Source organism: Garra rufa, chromosome 21, assembly GCF_049309525.1.
Source record: "Garra rufa chromosome 21, GarRuf1.0, whole genome shotgun sequence".
NCBI classification, from domain to species: domain Eukaryota; kingdom Metazoa; phylum Chordata; class Actinopteri; order Cypriniformes; family Cyprinidae; genus Garra; species Garra rufa.
Window position 1 is genome coordinate 38,072,416 of NC_133381.1, and position 22,070 is coordinate 38,094,485.

Sequence of the window (22,070 nt, forward strand, 5' to 3'; positions counted from 1 at the left end):
ACCTGGTCAACTTCCTGCCGGCTTCGCTTCGCGCCACTGCGCCAGCAGCCCGACGGCAAAAGGGGACCTCTCACCTCCACGCAGCGCCCTCCCCAGCAGACTACCAACCTGCATCGGGGACATGGGCAGCCTCCACTGAGGGTGAGTCCACCCTGGCCGATCGCTTGCTGACAGGCCCAGAGCTTCAGTCCTCACCTGAAGGGCTTTTTTGATTTTAAAATGCACAATTTTGTCATCTTGATAAAATTCCATGGGGAGAAATAAGTGCACTTGGTTGTTCTGTTTCTTTGAGAAAATTACCATCATGCTGAAAGCCTGTTGACACTTTTAGGATGCATCTCTTTCATCTTACGCAAATCGTACTCTGAGGCCAATAGTTATGCAAATTAAGCAGGTGGAATTATTCCTAAAGAGAGCTTCTTAAAAATACCACTTTTTCTGAATCCTGGTGTTTTTTTTTTGTTTGTTTTTTTGTCTTTTTGCAGTCTATTACCGCAAGAAGAACCACCTGCATGCGGTCAGGATTCGACTACAGAGCCCCGAGTACAAGCTTAGCAAAATACGCTCGTCAACCATAATGACTGACTACAACCCCAACTACTGCTTTGCTGGCAAGGCCACCTCACTGAGTGAGCTTAAGGAGGTTCCACGTAAGAACATCACCCTCCTCAGGTATCTATACGCTGCTTCATACTTACTGTTTAAGACCTTTAAAGAGTTAGTTCACCCAAAAATGAAAATTAGCCTATTATTTACTCCTAGGTGTATATGACTTCTTTCTTTTTAGACAAATCCAATTAGAGTTATATAAAAAATAGTTCTGGCTCTCCCAAGCTTTATCATGGCAGTGGGTGGGTGTTTCTTTTCATCAGTCCAAAATAAAACCAATAAAGCGCATCCATCCATAATAAAAAAGTGTCTCACATGACTCCGATATGTGAATAAAGGCCTCCTGTAGCGAAATTGATACATTTCTGTAAGAAAAGTATCCATTTGTAAAACATAACAATCACTTTCGTTCACGGAAGTTGTTACAGGAGGCCTTTATCTCGCCCGGATTCGTGTGAGACACTTTTTTTATTATGGATGGATGCACTTTATTGGACTTGTTTTGGACTGATGAAGAGGAACACCCACCCACTGCCATGATAAACTTGGGAGAGCCAGAACAGTTTTTAATATAACTCTGATTGGATTTGTCTGAAAGAAGTCATATACACCTAAGATTCCTGAGTAAATAATGGGCTAATTTTCATTTTTGGGTGAACTAACCCTTGAAAATTTTTAAATTGTGAAGTCTCTTATACTCAGCAAGACTAATATACTCTACTACTATAGTTTTGACCAAAACTACAATAAAAAACATTAATATTGCGAAATATTGCAATGTAAAACCTTTTTTATTTAAATATACTTTCAAATATATATTTCTGTAACCCAAAGCTGTACTTTAGTGTCAATAAATATTTCTTATTATTTTGAAAACCGCTGTGCTGCTTAAATTTTTTGTGGAATACATGATACTTTTTTAGGATTCTTTGATGAATAGAAAGTTCAAAAGAACAGCATTTATTTGAAACAAAAATCTTTTGTTTAATCATAAATGTCTTTACTGTGACAATTAACGTACCCTTGCTGAATGAAAATATTATTTCTATTAAACAACTGTTGAACAGTAGTGTATGATAAAATATTCAAAAAGTCTTTTAAATATACTTTTTTATTTAGCTTTTTTCATTAATTTAAGTATACTTTAAGACTTCGATCGCTAATCTTTTTTTTTAGCATTTATTAATATTAAAGGGATAGTTCACCCAAAAAAGAAAATTACCCCATGATTCACCCTCAAGGCATCCTAGGTGTGTATGACTTTCTTTTTTCTCCAGATACAATCAGAGCTATATTAAAAAATGTCCTGCCTCTACCCAGCTTTAGAATGGCAGTGATAGTGAATCGATGCGTTTGTGCAAGAAAAATATCCAAATTGAAAACTTTCTAAACAATAATCTCTGGCATTTGCATGTTCATGAGTGGCGTTCCATGACGTAGGACGTAAGCAAATTATAAGATCCAGTGAGAATATACTAGTCTCGCAAGAAACAAGTTTTGTTTACAGCAAAGGAAAACTAGTCTCCTCTTGGCTTATATTGAAATCCTTCAACATTTTTCTTTACAAATCTTTATTTTGTACTTCTAATTTGTGATCTGCTGAAATGCTATTCTCTCGTGAAAACACAATTTTTTTTACACAAATGCATTCACTTCAGAAAGCCTTAATTAATCCCCCGGAGTCATGTGGAGTACTTTTTATGATGGATAGATGCATTTTATTGAACTTAAATCTCTACACCATTATAAAGCTTGAAAGAGCAAGGACATTTTTTAATATAACTCCAAATGTATTAGTCTTAAAGAAGAAAGTCATATACAACTAGGCTATCTTAAGGGTTAGTAAAAAATGTAAAAATGAACACATTTTATCACATATGCGTTCATTCGACAAAACTTCACAAATTGAATTCCAAGTTAACCCAAATATAACCCCAGGTTGCACTGGTCCTGTTATTTGTTAAAGTAATGTTCTGGGTTTAATACAAGTTGAGCTGTGTTGACAGCGTAGGCGACGTGCTGTTGAATAACAAGTAAAAATAATGTTGACTTGTACATAACTTAAAACAAATTTCAGTCTGGAAGTCTGCAGTATGTATGACACTCAATACTTTAATATTCTGTGATGACATGCAAATGTACTGAAAATGATTTCCACATTTAAATATGTGAATAATGGCATCTGTCTGGGATTCTTTTGTCAACTATAGGGCATTGGGACACGGTGCCTTTGGGGAAGTGTATGAAGGACAGGTTTTGGGTATGAATGGAGAAAACACAGCCATGCAGGTTGCTATAAAGGTGAGTGTTCCCAGATCTGCCTTCCCCTTTGAAACCGGTTTCTGGCTTCTCCTAATTGATCCTGTGTTTTATCTCTGACAGACTCTTCCAGAAATCTGTTCCGAGCAGGATGAGATGGATTTCCTAATGGAGGCTCTTATTATGAGGTATGCTTGGCCGTAACACAAGCTCACAGCAGTGCACATGTGTGCGACAGACAGAGAAAGAAACGTCAGATATCGTCATTCCAATCCTCTGCTCTGAGTCAAACTAACTGTAGGCTATGAAATCTGTTCCTTTTTGAACATTTCTTGCAATTAGCAGGTTCACATCTGTTGTTTGTTTTTGAGGGTTTGGCATCATCTTTAGTCAAGCAGCAGATGTTTTCTAGCGATTCATAGTCTTCTGAGTAAACTATGCTCTGTTTATTAACTGTAGTTAATAAACAACATCATATCCTTCATATTTCAGCGATTCCCTACCAGCAGATATTCAGATTTAGATTTGGCTTTGCAAAACTGATCATGCATGCATTTAAGTTATTATATATAAAATAAATAATAATTAAATTATATAAAATATAAAACGTTATAACTAGGGCTGTCAGTTTTAACGCATTAAAACAATGTGATTAAAATAATGTGATTAAAACACTGGCCCCACCCCCAGACCTGTACATCATCTTATATTTCATATAGTTGATTATATAAATGCAATTATGCCCTAAAATTCAAGACATTCTTGCACAAAATGCCCCTGAATGAGTTTTTGTCTCATATTTATTTCATATGATAAGCGATATCATACAGCGGGATTACACAAGTGCGGATTTTTGAATATCACGAATTTAAATGTGATTTTATTCAACAGTTTAGTAAAGAAGAAGTTGATATTGTGTTCAATTATAAACACAATATTTTGTTTTGCTCAGTTTTGCAGAGAACATAATTACCTTCAAAGTCAAAGAGCCAAGCAACACAATGGTGTTTAGATCCAAAATGAATCATGCATTTTGAACAATTTGTGTTAATCAGTGATTCAAAGGCCCATTCATAAACCCATTTACTTCATTCCTGAATGAATCAGCCATTTGAACAAATCGAATGAATGACTCATAAAGACATTTACTGCCACCTGCTGGCAGATTTAGTTTCTTATTTAGAGTATAATTTCATCAAATAATAATAATAATAATAATAATAAAACATTAAAGGGATAGTTCACCCCCAAAAAATTAATTTCTGTCATCATTTACTCACCATTATTTTGAAAGCTGTTGGTAACAAAGCTGTTTTGGTTGCCAATGTCTTTCATTGTATGAACATTGTATGAATTATCTTCTTTTATGTTTTATTGTTTATGTAGCCTAAATGTTTATGTATATAAAATGTATTTATAATAAATGACAAATCAAATCAATTATTTCTTTCTAAAGCTACAATTTGTAATGTCTACTTAATACTTTCTCGTTTAACACAATAAGAGCTTTAAATACTCTTTTGTGGGTATTTTCACAGTCAAATTTATTTTGTGATTCAAATTCTTTATTTATTATTATTTTTTCGATTAAAAATTTGAATCGACTGACAGCCCTAGTTAAAACGTTATAAAATAAAACATTAAAGCTTAAAGGTGCTTAAAGGGATAGTTCACCCAAAATTGAAAATTCTGTCATTAATTACTCATGTCATTCCAAACCCGTAAGAACTTCCTTCACGGAAGATAGGAAATTTTTGAATAAAGTTTATATTTTTGTTTTCTTAGTGTACAAAAATGTATTCTCATAGCTTCATAAAATTACGGTTGAACCACTGATGTCACATGGATTATTTTAACGATGTCCTCACTGGGCCTTGAACTCTTGGATTTCATTAAAAATATCTTAATTTGCATTCTGATGATAAACAAAGGTCTTATGGATTTGGAACAACATGAGAGTGAGTAATTAATAACAGAATTTTCAGTTTTGAGTGAAAAAAGATTAACAAAATCAAGATGACCTTATCACTCAGTTCAGTGGTGACATGCTGTGTTGTTTGTGTGAGAGTCATGTTGACCGTTCTTCTGAATAGTTCATTTGGGTTTATTCCTTCCCTTATTTGTGCTTGCAGTAAATTCAGCCATCAGAACATTGTGCGCTGTATTGGCGTCAGTTTGCAGATCCTGCCTCGCTTCATATTGCTGGAGCTCATGACGGGAGGAGACATGAAGACTTTCCTCAGGCTAAACCGACCCAGAACTGTGAGCGTTTGTGTGTATTTTAGTGTATAGACATCATACTATCCTCTGCTTCTTAGTTAGTGCTCATTTTGGTTGTCATTTGTTGGTTTGCCAACATGTGTGAAACATACTTTGCGATAGAAAACAACATAATTACGAATAATAAATACAAAACAATTCTCTGAGTAACTTTAAAGGTGACGTATCATGAAAATCTGACTTTTTCCGAGTTTAAGTGCTATAATTGGGTCCAAGCTTGTGAAAAAAAATGAGCTGCTCAGATTTCACTCCTTCCATGACGTTGTACCATCGTGTCAAAAGTTTGCACAAAGCATGCAAACTGTTCTGTCTTTGGATGCACAGACGAGCACAAAACACTATTTAGAGTCCCAGCCTCAGAGGAGACAAGAGAGCAGTGGATTTATTGTTTTATTTACTGTATATTACTCTGCTGTCACACAGATCTGATATAAACATGCAATTTCTTTCCCAGCTGTTTACCTTCACAGACTTAACTGACCGTTTTTGTGACTCCTGTGTGTTTTTAACATAAACTTGTGTGTATTCGACAGTTTAAGCGCAATATGACATGAAAGAGAACTTAGTTTAGTACTCACATGCCGTGTGACAGCCGCTTTCTGTGCGCGTGCTCAGAAAAACCTATATCACAGGGTTCATACAAGGTACTTAAAGTGCTTGAAGTACTTGAATTTGACTTTTTGAAATTTAAGGCCTGGAAAACCCTTGAAAATAGCAACATTCCGAAGAGGTACTTGAAAAGTGCTTGAATTATTAAAACGCAATGTATCTATGAAATAAGTAATTTTTTTTTTACTCTTTTCACGCAAAATGCACGCAATTCAAAAAACATCATACTTTTTTCCCACTTATTTTAGTTAATGTCATAAAACTACCAAGCTAAGCCAGTAGTAGTACTGACAGTGTTATGTAAACATGGCTGAAGACTCGAAAAGAGGAACAGATGAACAGAATCACTTAACTGAGTCATTTATGCTGAAACCACTCCGGTTGATTCAAACTCGTGACTTCGATCATTCATTTCAGGCGATTCACTAGCAAAAAACAGATCAAAATCATTTTCGACATCGCTTTTAATGCTTTTGAAAAGCATGTATAGAAATTTTCGAAACTCAGAATCGCAAAATGATTCACTGTTTTGAAGCACTCTAATCAGAATCCTTTGATTCATCAGGATTTGGTGGAGGGTTCATGAATCATCATGAATAAATGATTTGTGGTCCATGCTCCGAGTCCTGATATGAAATGATGGTTCGTGAATGATTTGATTTAGATCAGGATTTAGGAGCAGGTTTGTAAATCTTTTGCTTCAGATCGGAACTTCGGAGTGCAAATCGTTTGATTTAGATCAGAAATTTGTGTATCGTTTTATTAGTATATTTTTATTTATCTATTTATCTTTTTTTAGAATTTGAAAGATAATACATTGTAGATATTGATAAGTGAGATCTCTGATTGAAGTCCTTGAAAATCAAAAAGTAGTGCTTGAAAAGTCCTCGAATTTTATTTGAAAGTATCTGTACGAACCCTGATATCAGAAGTTTTAACTAATATGGCTTAAAACACATGATTTCAGTGCAAAAGACATGATAATCAAAACCAAACAGATGTTTTTTTTGCCAGAATATTTTATGTACCAGCTGTACAGGCACAGCCCTGTTCTGAGCAGCAGATCAATTGCATTTAAAGAGGCATGCACAAAAACAGCATCTTTCTGCTTCCACTCAAAATAGGCATTTTTAAAGTTGTAAAATAAATGATATGTGGGGTATTTTGAGCTGAAACTTAACAGACACATTCTGGGGACACCTGAGACTTAGAAGCATAGAAGTACTGTATGGTTCAGAAACATTAGTATCTTGTCTTTCCACAGAATCAGCCATCTTCTCTAAGTATGCTGGAGCTTCTGCATATGGCCAGAGACATTGCACTTGGCTGTCGCTATCTAGAAGAAAACCACTTCATCCATAGGTAATTTCTCAAAACCAAAGCTGACTGAACCTTGCCCTATATTGTCTCGATAAGTAGAAATCATTCTTCTTTGAATTATGTAGAGTCATTAAGTCACTGCAGCCCTTGACCTTGATGTGTATGTGTGATGTGTGTTTCAGGGACATTGCGGCACGAAACTGCCTTTTGACATGTCCTGGTCCAGAGAGAGTGGCTAAAATTGGAGATTTTGGGATGGCTCGAGATATTTATAGGTGCTTTCATCAAACTTTTCTTACATCCTTTTTAATACCTGTTAAGTATAATAACAAGCATATGCTTTGCATATTAATATAGGAATATTTTGCATTGCAGGGCAAGTTACTATAGGAAGGGTGGCCGTGCAATGTTGCCAGTGAAGTGGATGCCACCTGAAGCCTTCCTAGAGGGCATTTTTACATGCAAGACTGACACCTGGTAATAACAGTTCTGCTTTACTGAAAGATGTCAGCAATGTCAGGTTGTGAAGAATGAGTAGATAGTGCTGCAGAGACCTGAGGTCAGACATTGTGGTTATTACATTACAATTTGTCTCCATCTGCAGGTCTTTTGGGGTACTGCTGTGGGAGATTTTCTCTCTTGGATACATGCCTTATCCCTGCAAGACCAATCAGGAAGTACTGGAGTTTGTAACAGGTGGAGGTCGTATGGATCCTCCTAAGAGCTGCCCAGGGCCTGTGTAAGTAACAGTAATAACAGCTTTGAGAATGGATCTCGGACCTAAATGTAAAGATGTAACATAAAAAGATAGTTCACCTGAAAATGAAATACCGCCATTAAATACACACCCTCATGTCGTTCCAAACCTGTAAGACCTTCGTCCATCTTCAGAACAAAAAAAATTAAGATATTTTTGATGAAGTCCGAGAGCTTTCTGACCCTGCAAAGACAGACACAGAAGAGAAGTAATTGCTGAATGAAGTCGTTTTTTTTTTGCGCAGAAAGTATTCTTGTTGCTTCATAAAATTACGGTTGAACCACTGATGTCACATGGACTATTTAATCGACATCCCTACTACTTTTCTGGGCCTTGAACATGGTAGTTGCATTGCTGTCTATGCAGGATCAGAAAGCTCTTGGATTTTATCTAAAATATCTTAATTTGTGTTCCAAAGATGAACTTGTCTTACGGGTTTAGAACGACATGAGGGTGAGTAATTAATGACAGAATTTTCATTTTTGGGTGAACTATCCCTTTAAAAAAATACTGTTATAAACTGTAAAACATTAGTGATATGGTGGATTTTGTTCTGTTTTAGTTATCGGATCATGACACAGTGTTGGCAACACTGTCCAGAACACAGACCGAACTTCTCAACTATTTTAGAGAGGATCAACTACTGCACACAGGTATAAAAGAGTCAGAATGAAGAATTCTTGGGTATAATATGTCACAATTTACTTTATTTTGCTATCTTCACTTACATAAATTAACTATAGTGTCCTGCACCGACGGCCAAAAATACACTGTATGTGTCAAAATTATCGATTTCGAAAAGGACATTAAGTAAAGATCATGTTCCATTAAGATATTTTGTAAATTTCCCACCGTAAATATATAAAAACTTAATTTTTGATTAGTGATATGCATTGCTAAGAACTTCAACTGGACATCTTTAAAGGCGATTTTCTCAATATTTAGATTTTTTTGCACCCTCAGATTCCAGATTTTTTTGTATCTCAGTCAAATATTGTCATATCCTAACAAACCTTACATCAGTGGAAAGCATATAAATCTGACTGACTGGACTGGTTTTGTGGTCAAGAGTCACATTTTTATTTCTTTAAATTATTTTTAATTTAATTATAATCTGATTTTTTAATCTAAGAATTATAATTTTTAGTTGTTTGTAAAGTTAACAACACTGCTTATTACCCCCAGTGGCAAGGAGAAGCTAAAAAAAAAAAACACTTTTTCTTCACAAAATAACATTTTTATTTTATTTCTTAATTTTAAAAGCTTCATCACAACTATTAAATGAATAAAAATAAAAAACCCTGACTTAGATCACTCATGTTGGCCCTTTTTGACTTTTCTATCACCTTTTTTTCTTCACAAAACAAAAATGTTATCATATTTCTGCATTTTAAAAACTTCAACACAACTATTATATGAATAATAATGAAAACCCCTGACTTAGATCACTCGTGTTGACCCATTTTGACTTTTCTGTCACATTTTTCTCCATTTCATCACTCTTCGTCACACATCCTATGATCTGCCAGGACCCTGATGTCATCAACACTCCTCTTCCAGTGGAGTACGGTCCTGCTGTTGAAGAAGAAGGTGGCACTGTGATCCGTCCTGAAGGATCAGGCAGTATGACCCCTCTATTAGTGTCCCACTCCATGTCCCAGGATGCTTCCCCTCGACCAGGCATCACTGGTGCAGTCCCACAGGCCATTAAACCTACAAAACTGCAAAGACCGGTCCATCTCACGCAGGAGGTGGGCACATACCGAGAAACGCTGGAGCCGTGTTGGGCTGAGCCAACTCCTGCTCCTGGAGTCTGTCCAGGACAATGGCTTCAAGTCCCAGAGCACCGGCCATGCTCCAGAAGCAGTTCGTCCTCAGGCAGCCAGAAGCTAAAAAACAAGACTAAAAACCTTTGGAACCCCACCTACGGTTCCTGGGTCCTGGAGAGCTTCGGACGAGGGAAGACGACCCTGTGCCACACCCAGTCCATGCCTTTGTCTTGCAACCCCACGTCCATGTCTGTTCCGTCCCCTACCTCAGAGCACATAGACCCTGGAGTAGAAGTTACCGCAAATGTTTCAACATCCCCACCTTTGTCTGCCGCATCCTCTCAAACTACATTCAGTCCAACTGGGATTTCCTCTCGGAAGAGTCCAGCAGGGGCTACGGGCGGCTCGCTCGCTGCGGTTATGGACTTGGCGAAGCTCCAAAGCTTCCCATGTGGCAACGTAAATTATGCGTATGATGAGCAGAGCTACGAGACTGAGAGTTTGCCTGTAGTTGTGTCCAAATCTGTGGAGCCCAGCACCAGCTCTTCAGCCACGTCTTCACTGGCTGCCCTCGGCCTGGCCACGACGTTTACTCACAAACCGCTGGTGAAGCGCCATGCTAGCTATGGACATGAGGATGTTAGGAGGTACACCCAGTCTGAGAAGCCCGCGAGGGACAGGGATTCTGGCTTTTCCTTGTCTGAAGACCTCAGTGTCACCCCCGTGTAGCCTTGAAGATTGACACCTCTTTTTTTGGTGTTATTTTGTTTTTGGCTCAAAGGTATTTTACTGTAGTAACTGCAGTGAAATGGTAGAGGCAGAATGGTAGTTTAAGGCTGGAATACACTATACACTTGCTGATTTAATTGGGGACATTGAATGCCCATTTTCCTCATGAAATGCTTGCAATGATGGTCTTGTAAAACAACACCCTTTTTACCTTGTCAAAAACAGCTCTGTTCACAGTGACCTGTTTCAGTACTCTTTAAATGTCTCTTTAAATGATAATGAGCTACAGTAAGGGAAAAAAATGATTTGTTCCCCTGCTGATTTTGTACGTTTGCCCACTGACAAAGAAATTATCAGTCTATAATTTTAATGGTAGGATTAACTGAACATTGAGGGACAAAATAACAACAAAAAATCCAGAAAATGCATTTAAAAAAAAGTTATAAATTGATTTGCATTTTAATGAGTAAAATAAGTATTTGACCCCTTTGCAAAACAAGGCTTAGTACTTGGTGGCAAAACCAAGAGGTGGCAATCACAGAGGTCAGATGTTTCTTGTAGTTGGCCAGCAGGTTTGACTCATCTCAGGAGTGATTTTGTCCCGCTCCTCTTTACAGATCCTCTCTAAATCATGAAGATTTCGAGGCTGACATTTGGCAACTCGAACCTTCAGCTCCCTCCACAGATTTTCTATAGGATTAAGGTCTGGATACTGGCTAGGACACTTCTTGAGCCACTCCTTTGTTGCCTTGGCCTTGTGTTTTGGGTCATTGTCATGCTGGAATATCCATCCACAACCCATTTTCAATGCCCTGGCTAAGGGAAGGAGGTTCTCACCCAAGATTGGCCCCGTCCATCACAGTTGTCCTGTACCCTTAGCAAAAAAAACACCCCCAAAGCATAATGTTTCCACCTCCATGTTTGATGGTGGGGATGGTGTTCTTGGGGTCATAGGCAGCACAAGGTGAGATCTTGCATGGTGAACCAGATTGAGAGAGATTGACAGTTATTTATTTTTTTCATTTGCAAATAATTGCACCAACTGTTGTCACCTTCTCTGCTTGGCAATGGTCTTGTAGCCCATCCCAGCCTTGTGTAGGTCTACAATCTTGTCCCTGACATCCTTGGACAGCTCTTTGGTCTTGGCCATGGTGGAGAGTTTGGAATCTGATTGATTGATTGCTTCTGTGGATAAGTGTCTTTTTTACAGGTAACAAGCTGAGATTAGGAGCACTATCTTAAATCTCAGCTCGTTACCTGTATAAAAGACACCTGGGAGCCAGAAATCTTGCAGATTGATAGGGGATCAAATACTTATTTTACTCATTAAAATGCAAATCAATTTATAGCTTTTTTGAAATGCGTTTTTCGCATTCTCTCACTGTTCAAATAAACCTGCTTCATCTTTGTCAGTGGGCAAACGTACAAGATCAGCAGAGGATCAAATATTTTTGTATATTTGTTGTCAAATTACCATCAAAAACAAAACTACTTGACTGCCCAGTGGCTCTGATGTCGGGAAAATATGAAGAGTCTTATGTTCACTTTTACATCCAAATACAAAACACCTGCATTGCTTACGAGCCATTGTTGTCACTACAGCTGCTCAAGTGCAGAGAAAATGGCAGACAGCATACAACTGACTGAAAAATCAGTCTATGACCACCAAAATCTATGGACTTTCAGTATTTTGTTTTATTCTCATCCAGAAGGCGAATCGGAGCAAAGATCTGAGAAAAAGTTGTGTAGTGTATTCCACCCTTTAATTACTGCCAGTTGGAAACTATGTGCGAGAGACTACATTTTTGCTGTGTGGTACCAAAGACACGAGGAGTCATAGCTAATTCGCCATTAAGAGGCGGCTCTCCTGTAAATGGCTGATGGTTTCTATGGAAACTTCCACTTGGCTAATAGCAGCCCTTTTACACTGGATTCTCATCTACTGTCAACACTGTGAAAACACATGACGTTCACTTTAAGGACCACATGAAATGAGAAGTCCTTTTCTACTGATTAGTCATAATTAGCAATGAATATAGGTATATATATGTAGGTTTAGATGTCCTTTACGAATTTGAATTTTTTTAAAGTATATTACAGGAAGATCCAAAGCATGTTCAGACCTCATACAAATGGAAAATCATACACAAAGTCTAGTAAAATTTAACTGATTTGTTGCAAATAATTGCCTTTTAAGTCATTTGAGTGACTTGACAAATTTAAAAGAAAAAGAGACAGTTAATCAAAAAAAGAAAATTGTCATTTACTTAAAGGGAACCCCGGGTATAAAGACTTGTATGGCTTAATATAACATAAATGATGTCTCCTACTGATATATGTCATAGAAAACCCGATTATTTTTAAAAATCCACATCGTTTTATACATATTTTGGACTATGGGGGCGCCATTATTTATTTATTTTATTTTTTTTAAAGTTATATTTTTTGGGCTTTTTACACCTTTAATGGACAGGACAGTAGAGAGATGACAGGAAATCAATGGGCAGAGAGAGGGGAGCAGGATCGGCGAAGGACCTCGAGGCAGGAATCGAACTCGTGTCGCCGTGAGCACAGTTGCGCTATATGTCGGCGCACTAACCACAAGGCTATTTGCGCTGATGGGGCGCCATTATTTTGATGATTTGAAATGGATGCACTTGATGAACTGGTGCCACTGCCTGTTGCTATTTTTACTGCAACACAACTCGGAAAATAAAATAGTAATACAGTGGCGATGGATATAAGCATAGGCTTAAACCAAATTTTTCTTTTTCCCCATGAGTCTAAACGCACCAGATATCTAGTGAAATCCAAGCTGCGGCGTCATGACTAGCGTCAATGTGTTTACATCCTGCCAGGATGGCATCTAGCGTTTCTTGTCTCTGCCATTTGTAAGCTCTCTCAGTAGTCTGTGGTCTACTAAAAGCCTCAAAGGCATCAGGGCTAAAGTGGAGAGAACAAAGACGCAGGTCTTTAGAAAGTTTTACTCATCCACAGGCATCTTCCCATTCTTTTCTCCTCTTCTTATTGCTAGGAAAGCAGTGAAGACTTACATCACTTCTCTCGTTGCCCTTTGACTGAAAAATGCAACCAAAAGCCGCACAATATGGCGTCATATCAGTGTTTTATTTTCTGAGTTGTGTTGCGGTAAAAATAGCAACGAGTTGCGGGCCAGTAGCTCAAAACGATGTGGATTTTCTAAATAGTGTAAATCTTTCATGTGTTTTCTACTATTTCAGTAAGAAACATCATTTTAAGTTATAATACTCTAGATTCCCTTTAACCTCAACTTTTTGTTCTTACAATGAAAGTCGTGGTCAATGTAAAACAAAAAAACGTAATTTGTTGAGTCAACTTAAAATAATTTGTTATCCTGCTGCCTTAAAATTTTAAGTTCAGTCAACTCAAATTAGTTTAGTCAACTTGAAATGTTAAGTTGTACTAAGTGACAACTTAGATATTTGAGTTGATCTAACAAAAAATTGGTTAGGTAAACTTAAAAGCTAGGTAAGTTACCCAGCTGCCTTAAAATTTTAAGTTGAATCAACTCAAATATCTAAGTTGTCACTTAGTACAACTTAATATTTAAAGTTGACTAAACTTATTTGAGTTGAATGAACTTTTTAAGGCAGCCAGGTATTTAAGTTTACTTTTTTTTAACAGTGTTGTTTTAGACTGCCGTATTCAATCTGTATGTGTTTTTTCCTCACAAAGTCGTGGAAATGCCATCATGGATATTTTCTTTCTTCTTCTTATTCACCGCTATAAAAAGTTTATTCAACTACTGTATAGTCTCGCGTAGCCAGACCTTCAGAAGGACGGCTGAAGGTCTGGAATTCATGGCAGCTTTAATTGGCCAAGGCCCGCCCATAAGGCCGTTTGATTGACCAATCACAGTTCGTTTCGTTCAGTATCACTTTCAGTGCGTGGAAATGCCCCCACAACAACAGACTGGTGTGCAACAAGTCATTCATTGAAATAACCAGCATTGAAAGTTAAATAAGAAGAGGGAGAACAAGCAGTAAGTCAGTAATTTGTTCGCGAATGTCGCAAAAGTGTATATCAACAATCGCGTCTGCATAAGCACCTCTTAGCATAACGCCGAGTAAATCAGTCTGCGCTTTGTTTCCCGGAGGACCGAAAGTAAACGCGACACTCGCGTCTCCTGGAAATCCGGTCAAATTCAACTAATCAGATGACGACTTTGACATTCCTGAAGTGTTTCCAGTTAAGTGTACCATATGCATCAGACGTTTAGCCAACATTCCGTGGGCGTGACGTCTGAGGCTGAGACTAACTACTGCATGACGTTGTCCACTTCTGAGAAACCCTGGAAATGTGAAAGACGTTCATTGAAACACTTTCAAAGTATCTTCTTTTGTATTCTGCAGGAAAAAGTAAGTCATACAGATGAGGAACGACATGAGGATGAATAAACGTGACCCTGGACCAGTCTTGAGTTGCACGGGTTTGTAGCAGTAGCTAAAAATACATTGTATGGGTCAAAATTAGTAAAGATCATTTTCCATTAAGATATTTAGTAAATTTCTTACTGTAAATATATCAAAACTTAATATTTGATTAGTAATATGGAATGCTGAGAACTTCATTTGGACAACAAAAGGCGATTTTCTCAGATTCTAGATTTTCAAATAGTTGTCCTGTCATAACAAACATTGGAAAAGCTTATCTATTCAGTTTTTAGATGACACATAAATCTCAATTTATGAAAACACAAAATTGACCCTTATAACTGGTTTTGTGGTCCAGGGTCACAAATAATGACAATTTTCGTTTTGGATAAACTGTCCCTTTAAATCCTAGCACTATCACCAGTAACTCAGAGGGATGATAAAAAGATGACAGTGCATTGCAAAGAATTAGTAATAAAGAAATGCTGACAGAAAGCACCTTTAATCTCAGATCAGGTGGACTTTACAGGGTGTTTTGACTAGAAAGTAGCATTAAGCACCATTTATTTAGACTGGATTCAGTGTTTTGTCTTTTGTTTTGTCTGCGGTTAGTTTATAAAGAGTATGTTGCCTTTTCACTGAAGGTTGTGAGGACAAATATATTAGAAGCAAATGAGGCATATGACATGGGTTGTAATTGATTTAATAAGTAAAAGAAGTGCGTTTAATCTTTAGCTTCTCTACGAACTGTGACTATGTAGATCACCAAGTATTACAGCAAACACAATCAGAAACCGCAAAACACCTCAGTGTGCGTATTATGATGCATGAGAAGTTTGATTTGGGGATTATTCGTAGACATTATTACTAATTATTCTCAAATATTTTATTAGCTATTGAAGATAATGTTTTTCATGTGACAAGATTTATTTGTGTGTGCATTTATGAGTTGTTTTAGTCAGGGACTGCTGAGAAAAGCCTTACGCAAATGCAAATAAGACTGAAGTGTATTAGCACAATCTTAGTTTATGTCTTCAACATTTCACTTTTAAATAGCTTATTCTTTTTGGATAGAAGGGTAGAAATAAGTGCTGTATTCTTGAATTAATATTACTTTTACACTGAACTAACCCTTATGATATGTAGCTGTAATATTTCATCTGTTTTACTGGTGTTTGTTTTATTATTATTATTTTTGTTGAGGTTATCACTGCCAATGTTCTGCATGTGTCTTGCTTTTGATAGAAGACTTTGCAGGGGTTCATTTCCATCACATTACTGAATTTTGAAGTTACTTGTACTACCTGTATTTTTTTATGTTAAAAGATGGACATTGCTGCGTAATAGCAAACCTTAAATAAATCATTTTTGACTACAATCCTAATATGAAAGGCTAAAATGAATTGAGAAAGGCTGTATGATTTGAGCAGATGTTTTATTTGTCATAAACATACTGCACAGGGAACACTGTAACAAAACTCACCTGCCCCCCTAAACAAAATAGTGTCACAAGGTTAAGTTTGTCTGATAATGAAACACTTTCTGTGGTGTGCAGGTATAGAAAACAACAACCCAGGTTCTTAAACCGTAAAACCAATACAATATATCCATGAAATCATCCAAAGAATTTATAAGTCCACCCTTGATTGATCACTACAGTCAAAGCGATTAATATCATCCTATTATACTATAAATGCACTAGAGTTGTGCATCATTCACATTGTATGTGTTCTACATAGCACACTTCAATGTACACTACCACTCAGAAGTTTCTTATGCTCATCAAAGCTGGGTTTATTTGATCATAAATACTGAAAAAAAACATTATATTGTGAAATATTATTATGATGTAAAACAACGCGCTTCTATTTTAATATACAGTAAAAATTGCATTTATTTCTGTGATCAAAGCTGATTTTTCAGCATCTTCAGTATTCAGTGTCACATGATCCTTCAGAAATCATTCTAATATACTGATTTATTATCAGTGCTGGAAACAGTTGTGCTGCTTAATATTTTTTGGAACCTCTGGATTCTTTTGAATACTTTTATTCAGCAAGGAACTGTTAAGTTAATAAAAAGTGATAGCAATGACTTCTATTGTTAGAAAAGATGTATATTTTGAATTAATGCCGTTCTTTTCATCCTGGAAAAAGTATCACAGGTTCCAAAAAAATATTTGGTAGCACAACTGTTACCAAAATAGATCATTCTAATAATAAATTAGCATATTAGAATTATTTCTGAAGGATTATGTGACACTGAGGACCAGAGTAATGGCTGATGCAAATTCAACTTTGCATCACAGGATATGTATATTAAAATAAAAACTATTATTTTATATTCTAATAACATTTTGCAGTATTATTTTATTCAGTATTTTGATCAAATAAATGCAGTTTTGATGAGCATAAGAGACTAAGAAACTTTTGAGCCGTAGTGTGTGTGCTGCACACTTAATTTAAGAAACAGTCAGTTGTGCAACGTCAATTGTTTGACTAGTGTTTGACTAACTGCAACTAACCTCGATTCTGTCTTATATGAAGCGCACAGAAATAAACAATTGATTTTGATAGATTCCAGCATGCAAAACCAGCCAAAAAATTGGACAACCATGACTGATTTGGTTCTTAAAAACGTTGATTAAAAAAGCTTAAATGCTTGAAATTCATTTTGTAGGCACATATACAGTACAGTTGTACCCTCGTATGACTGGTGATGTCTTTACGAACTAAAATTTAGTTTTCAGCCTCTTTTTGGACTTTGGGGAAGAGTAACGCTATAACGCTACAAGATGGCGCAACAAGTTTGCATTTTTTAAAACCATGCTCATGGTGAAATACTTTTACAGCGTAATACTGTAAAGTAATGGACTTTGTCACTGGTAGCCTTCCTATAATGCACTGCAGAAGGTTTATAAGTGTCTGTCAGCAAGCTGTTGCTGTCACTCTGGCTGTGAGAAGTTTGCCGTAAGAAGGTCACTCTCTGGTTAATGAGGAAAGGGTTTGCAGCAGGTTGTCCAGGCCCCATAAGTATCCGTCTTCTTGGTTTCCCTCCTCCCAGGGTCTGTAGTGATCCAGGTTCTGTCCGTCTCGGAGAGGCGTGGTCTTGCCGAAATCAATGAGCCAGACTTCAGCTTTCTCTGTGTGGTCGTGAATGAAGAGAAGCGAACTCCCAATTACCTTAAAGACATGAAACATTTGGGGTCAGTAAGATTTTAATCATGTTTTATAATGTTTTTGAAAATCTTTTATGCTCAGCAAGGTGGCATTTACTTAATCAAAAATACAGTAAAAACTGTAATAATGTGAAATATTATTAGAATTAAAAATAACTCTTTTCTATTTGAATATGTTTTAAAATGTAATTTATTTTTGTGATGCAAAGCTAAACTTTAGGGATGCACCAAATGTTCGGCAACCGAAATTATTCGGCCAAAAATAGCAAAAAGAGCTCTTTCGGTGTTTGGCCGGATAAGCGAAAAGGCAGAATAAATTATATATATATATCCAGGATTCTATACTGAATAGAATGTTCAAAAGAACAGCACTTACAGTTGCACTCAAAAATATTCAACCCCCCGTAGATTGCTGTACTTTACAAATACAAGTTTTATCTAAAGATCTAGGATTTTATAAAAATTCCATCTACAACAGTTTACTAGCATATTAAAAGTGATATTGTCAATAAAAAATGTAATGTTTTTGAGTTCTAGGATTTTTAGTAACACAGCTATGTCATAATTATTCAACCCCTATTCAACATTGCTATTTTTAAGTCACTTATTTTTATAGTAAGGATGCATGTGCTGAAGTTGAGTAGCAACTGTGGCAAAGTCAACAGAGCTCTCACAAAAGCTATGGAGAAGAAATAACTGTATTATATTAGAAAGTCTAAAGCTACATGAAGATTCCCAAGACATTAAAAGTTATCTTGCATCAGAAAACTTTTGAGGGTGTTGAACAAAAAAAGCACAATGTCATAAAATCTTTGATCAGAGCAATCGGGAAAAACCTGCAATGTACAGCCAAAGACTTGCAAGGTGAGCCAACGAAAGGAGGAAAAACATTTCAGTGCAGTGTTTAAGAAGAACACTAGACAACCAGAGCAATACCACCCTTGACCAAGAAGAACAAAAAGGCTGACTTGAACATGCTAAAATGTATTTGAATAGACCTGTGGAGTTCTGGAAGAATGTTTTATGGAGTGATGTGACCAAACTGAAACCAAATCATCAAACATGGAGGTGGATCAGTCCTGTTATGGGGTTGTTTCACTGATGCAGGAAGTTGAAATCATGACTGTATGAAGGACATCATGGATTCTTTGAAATATCAGGCCATTTTGGCAAGAATTGTGATGCCTTTGGTGCAAAGACTGAAGCAGATGATCAACGGACTTTCCTGCAGGACAATCATCCCAAAGTAAACATCCAAATCTACTCATGCTTGGTTCGGGGATCAGTCATAGAATGTTCTTGAGTGGCCTGTTCAGTCTCCAGATTTAATTCTCATTGAAGAAAGTGGTTTCAAAGTGAAAACCAAAGATTATCAGTGATCTGAAATCTTGTTCGGGCGAGGAATGGACCAAGCTTGCAGTAGAGAGGTGACAGAAGCTTTTAAGCACTTCTAAGCAGCGTTTGTTGGTGGTTTTAAAAAATGAAAGATTCTGCACCAAATTTGACTTTTGGTGGTTGAATAATTTTAACCATGAATGTTTAGAGCCGACTGATGATTTTTTTCATTATTTATCAACTTCTCAGAATCATTCAAATGTGTATTTACTGATGGCTTTGATAAATTGTTTCCATAAAATTGTGTTCTCTCACTGCAAAAAATGCTTTTCTTAGATTTTTTTGACTTGTTTCCAGCCAAAATATCAAATAAATCAAGAACCATTTTCTAGACAAGTAAAAAAAAAAATTCTTACAGATCTGGCCATTTAAAATGCGCGCGGGAAGTAAAGTGGTCTCGCGTGACGCCGGTGTATTCCAAAGGAACACGGAAAATACAATGACATAGGAAAGACATGATCAGTAGGGGGCAGTCATGTAACGCACTGGACTGGAGCAGGCTGAAAACATTGCTGCAAACTAAAAGGTACGGTAACCTGGAGGGGACACCTTCGGTTCACTTATGTTTGTCGTGGCCACACAAATGAATTCGTAGGAACGTCATATTACTTTTTGTCATTGCCACGAGATATTAATTCCTGGGAATGTCATATTATGTCGTGGCCACAAGATTATTTTGTCGAGGTAACGACATCCTTATGTTTAATGCATAAACAAACCTGCGTAACCATAACCCAGGATTATCAGAGATAGGTTTATTAATATTTTTTATTTTGAGTTAAGAAATGTTTTTATTAATTGTTATAGAAATTAATGCAATATTAAGTTATATATTAACAATAGGCAATGCTGTATATGCGAATGTCTGTGCGCGATGTAGACAGCATTCAAAAGTTTATCAAGAATTTATTACATATAAGTACTTCAAATTAAATAGCCCTGCAAGAAACATTTTATGCATCCTTAAGTCTTATCCATTAATTGATCCTTTTTTTCTGTAATAAATGTATTATTCGTTTATATTCAGTATGTCCCCCTTAATTTCGATCTCTTAACATTCCGAATCTAAATGATAAATGCTGACATGCCATGAAAGCTTTGATTATACTATATGGCATATATTCATTTTTAGTCTAATTATAACCTATATAGTGTTTCATTGTCGAGTGAATCATTCACGTTCCATTTGTAAATCGTATGGTCACACACGGGCATTAATACAATCATAAAGTCAAAACTTTATTGGCATAATTGTAGTTCACAATATTTGCTAAATATATGCCAAATAGCATATATAAAGTTATTTAGGTTAAGCGATTCACAATAAAGAAAAAAGTAGATAGCTCTAAATCACTTATTATTTATTCTTATTATAGGTTATTATTATTTCAATACCTGGTTAGGGCTATTTATTTTTAACGCCTGACAATTATGCCAATTACGTTTTGACTTTTTGATTGTATTTATCCCCGTGTGTGACGATACATGATGTTTTCATTTACAAATGAAACTACGTGAATGATTCATTTCTCAGTAAAACAGTTTAATATTTATATAGTCTAGTCTGTTAATTGGACTAAACAAAATAAAATATGTTCAATTCATATTTTATATGTTCAATTCTTTAGTTAAGAGAAGGAATGTAGGCCTATTTTACTGTGTGACGATAAATTATTTCCAAATGAAACTATGTGAATGATTCACTCTTCAGTTATTTGTCTATTAGTTAGACTAAATAAAATACAATATATGTTAAATTTAACCTTTAAACTGCATTCCAGTAAAAACCCCAGTCATAGCACCTTTACAGTATCATTTACATTCAGAATGTTATGTAACGAGATCAAAATGAAGGAAAAAATAACGAATACAAACGAATAATACAAATATAATGGGAAAAAAAGAAGGTCAGTCAATGGACAAGATTGTGGGATGCATGAAATGTTTCTTGCAGGGCTATTTAATTTGAAGTAGGCCAACATGTAATACATGTAAACACTTGTGAAAGCTGTCTACATTGCGCACAGACAGCATTAGCATATACAGCATCGCCTGTATAATTATTTAATATTGTATTAATTTCTATAACAATTAATATAGGCAAACAATTTCTTAACTCAAAACGAAATATCTCAAATAATTCTGGGTTACTAATGTCACGCAGGTTGGTTTATTCATTAAACTCGTGGCCACGAGAAATGCATGTTGAGCAAAAATACATTTCACGAAAATAATATAAAGATTACAAAACAAAGAAAACAAATGGAATGAGGGATATGCTTTAAAGTTCACGTAAAAGCCAAATATTAAGCGGCATCCTTCATGTTTTCTTTAATCAGCAAATACTTAACATTTTTGAATTATATTCACCTTCTGTTTTTATGACAATAAATTTTGAATTTTGAATTCTTATTTTTTTTTTTTTTAGAAAAACGTCAGAACACCGGTCTCAAAAGTAGAAGCGAAAGTCTTGTTTCCACCAGCGCGGAATTTTTTTTATTCACCGTAATTGATGGATGTCTAAAACAAAAATAAGGAGAATCCTAAAACATATATATTTCTTAAAATAATAACATCTGAACTTCATACACAACAATACGGCAACGACTTTACAACAGGACACATTGTTTTATTTTAATTTTATTTTTTAGCTTGTACACCAATGGATTTCTGATGTCGGGATATTTCAGACTGCATCTCCACAGCTTAATCACTTTAGTATTAAACATACGGGTCAGGAGGCGGGTCGGGTA

The 22,070-nt window shown here is 36.1% G+C and overlaps 2 protein-coding genes across 2 annotated transcripts in view; one reads left to right on the forward strand and one right to left on the reverse strand.

Moving 5' to 3' along the window:
• Positions 1-16,122, forward strand: part of ltk (leukocyte receptor tyrosine kinase) — an 89,407-nt gene extending 73,285 nt beyond the window's left edge. Inside the window, exons 20-29 of the mRNA XM_073827645.1 lie at positions 486-672; positions 2,820-2,910; positions 2,992-3,056; positions 5,001-5,130; positions 7,022-7,119; positions 7,260-7,352; positions 7,453-7,554; positions 7,682-7,816; positions 8,397-8,487; positions 9,364-16,122. Coding sequence (XP_073683746.1) covers positions 486-672; positions 2,820-2,910; positions 2,992-3,056; positions 5,001-5,130; positions 7,022-7,119; positions 7,260-7,352; positions 7,453-7,554; positions 7,682-7,816; positions 8,397-8,487; positions 9,364-10,332 — 1,961 coding nt within the window. The 3' untranslated portion in view covers positions 10,333-16,122. The remainder of the gene's footprint in view (positions 1-485; positions 673-2,819; positions 2,911-2,991; positions 3,057-5,000; positions 5,131-7,021; positions 7,120-7,259; positions 7,353-7,452; positions 7,555-7,681; positions 7,817-8,396; positions 8,488-9,363) is intronic.
• Positions 16,123-16,205: 83 nt separating this feature from the next.
• Positions 16,206-22,070, reverse strand: part of itpka (inositol-trisphosphate 3-kinase A) — a 35,383-nt gene continuing 29,518 nt past the window's right edge. The window contains exon 7 of the mRNA XM_073827646.1: positions 16,206-17,926. Coding sequence (XP_073683747.1) covers positions 17,723-17,926 — 204 coding nt within the window. The 3' untranslated portion in view covers positions 16,206-17,722. The remainder of the gene's footprint in view (positions 17,927-22,070) is intronic.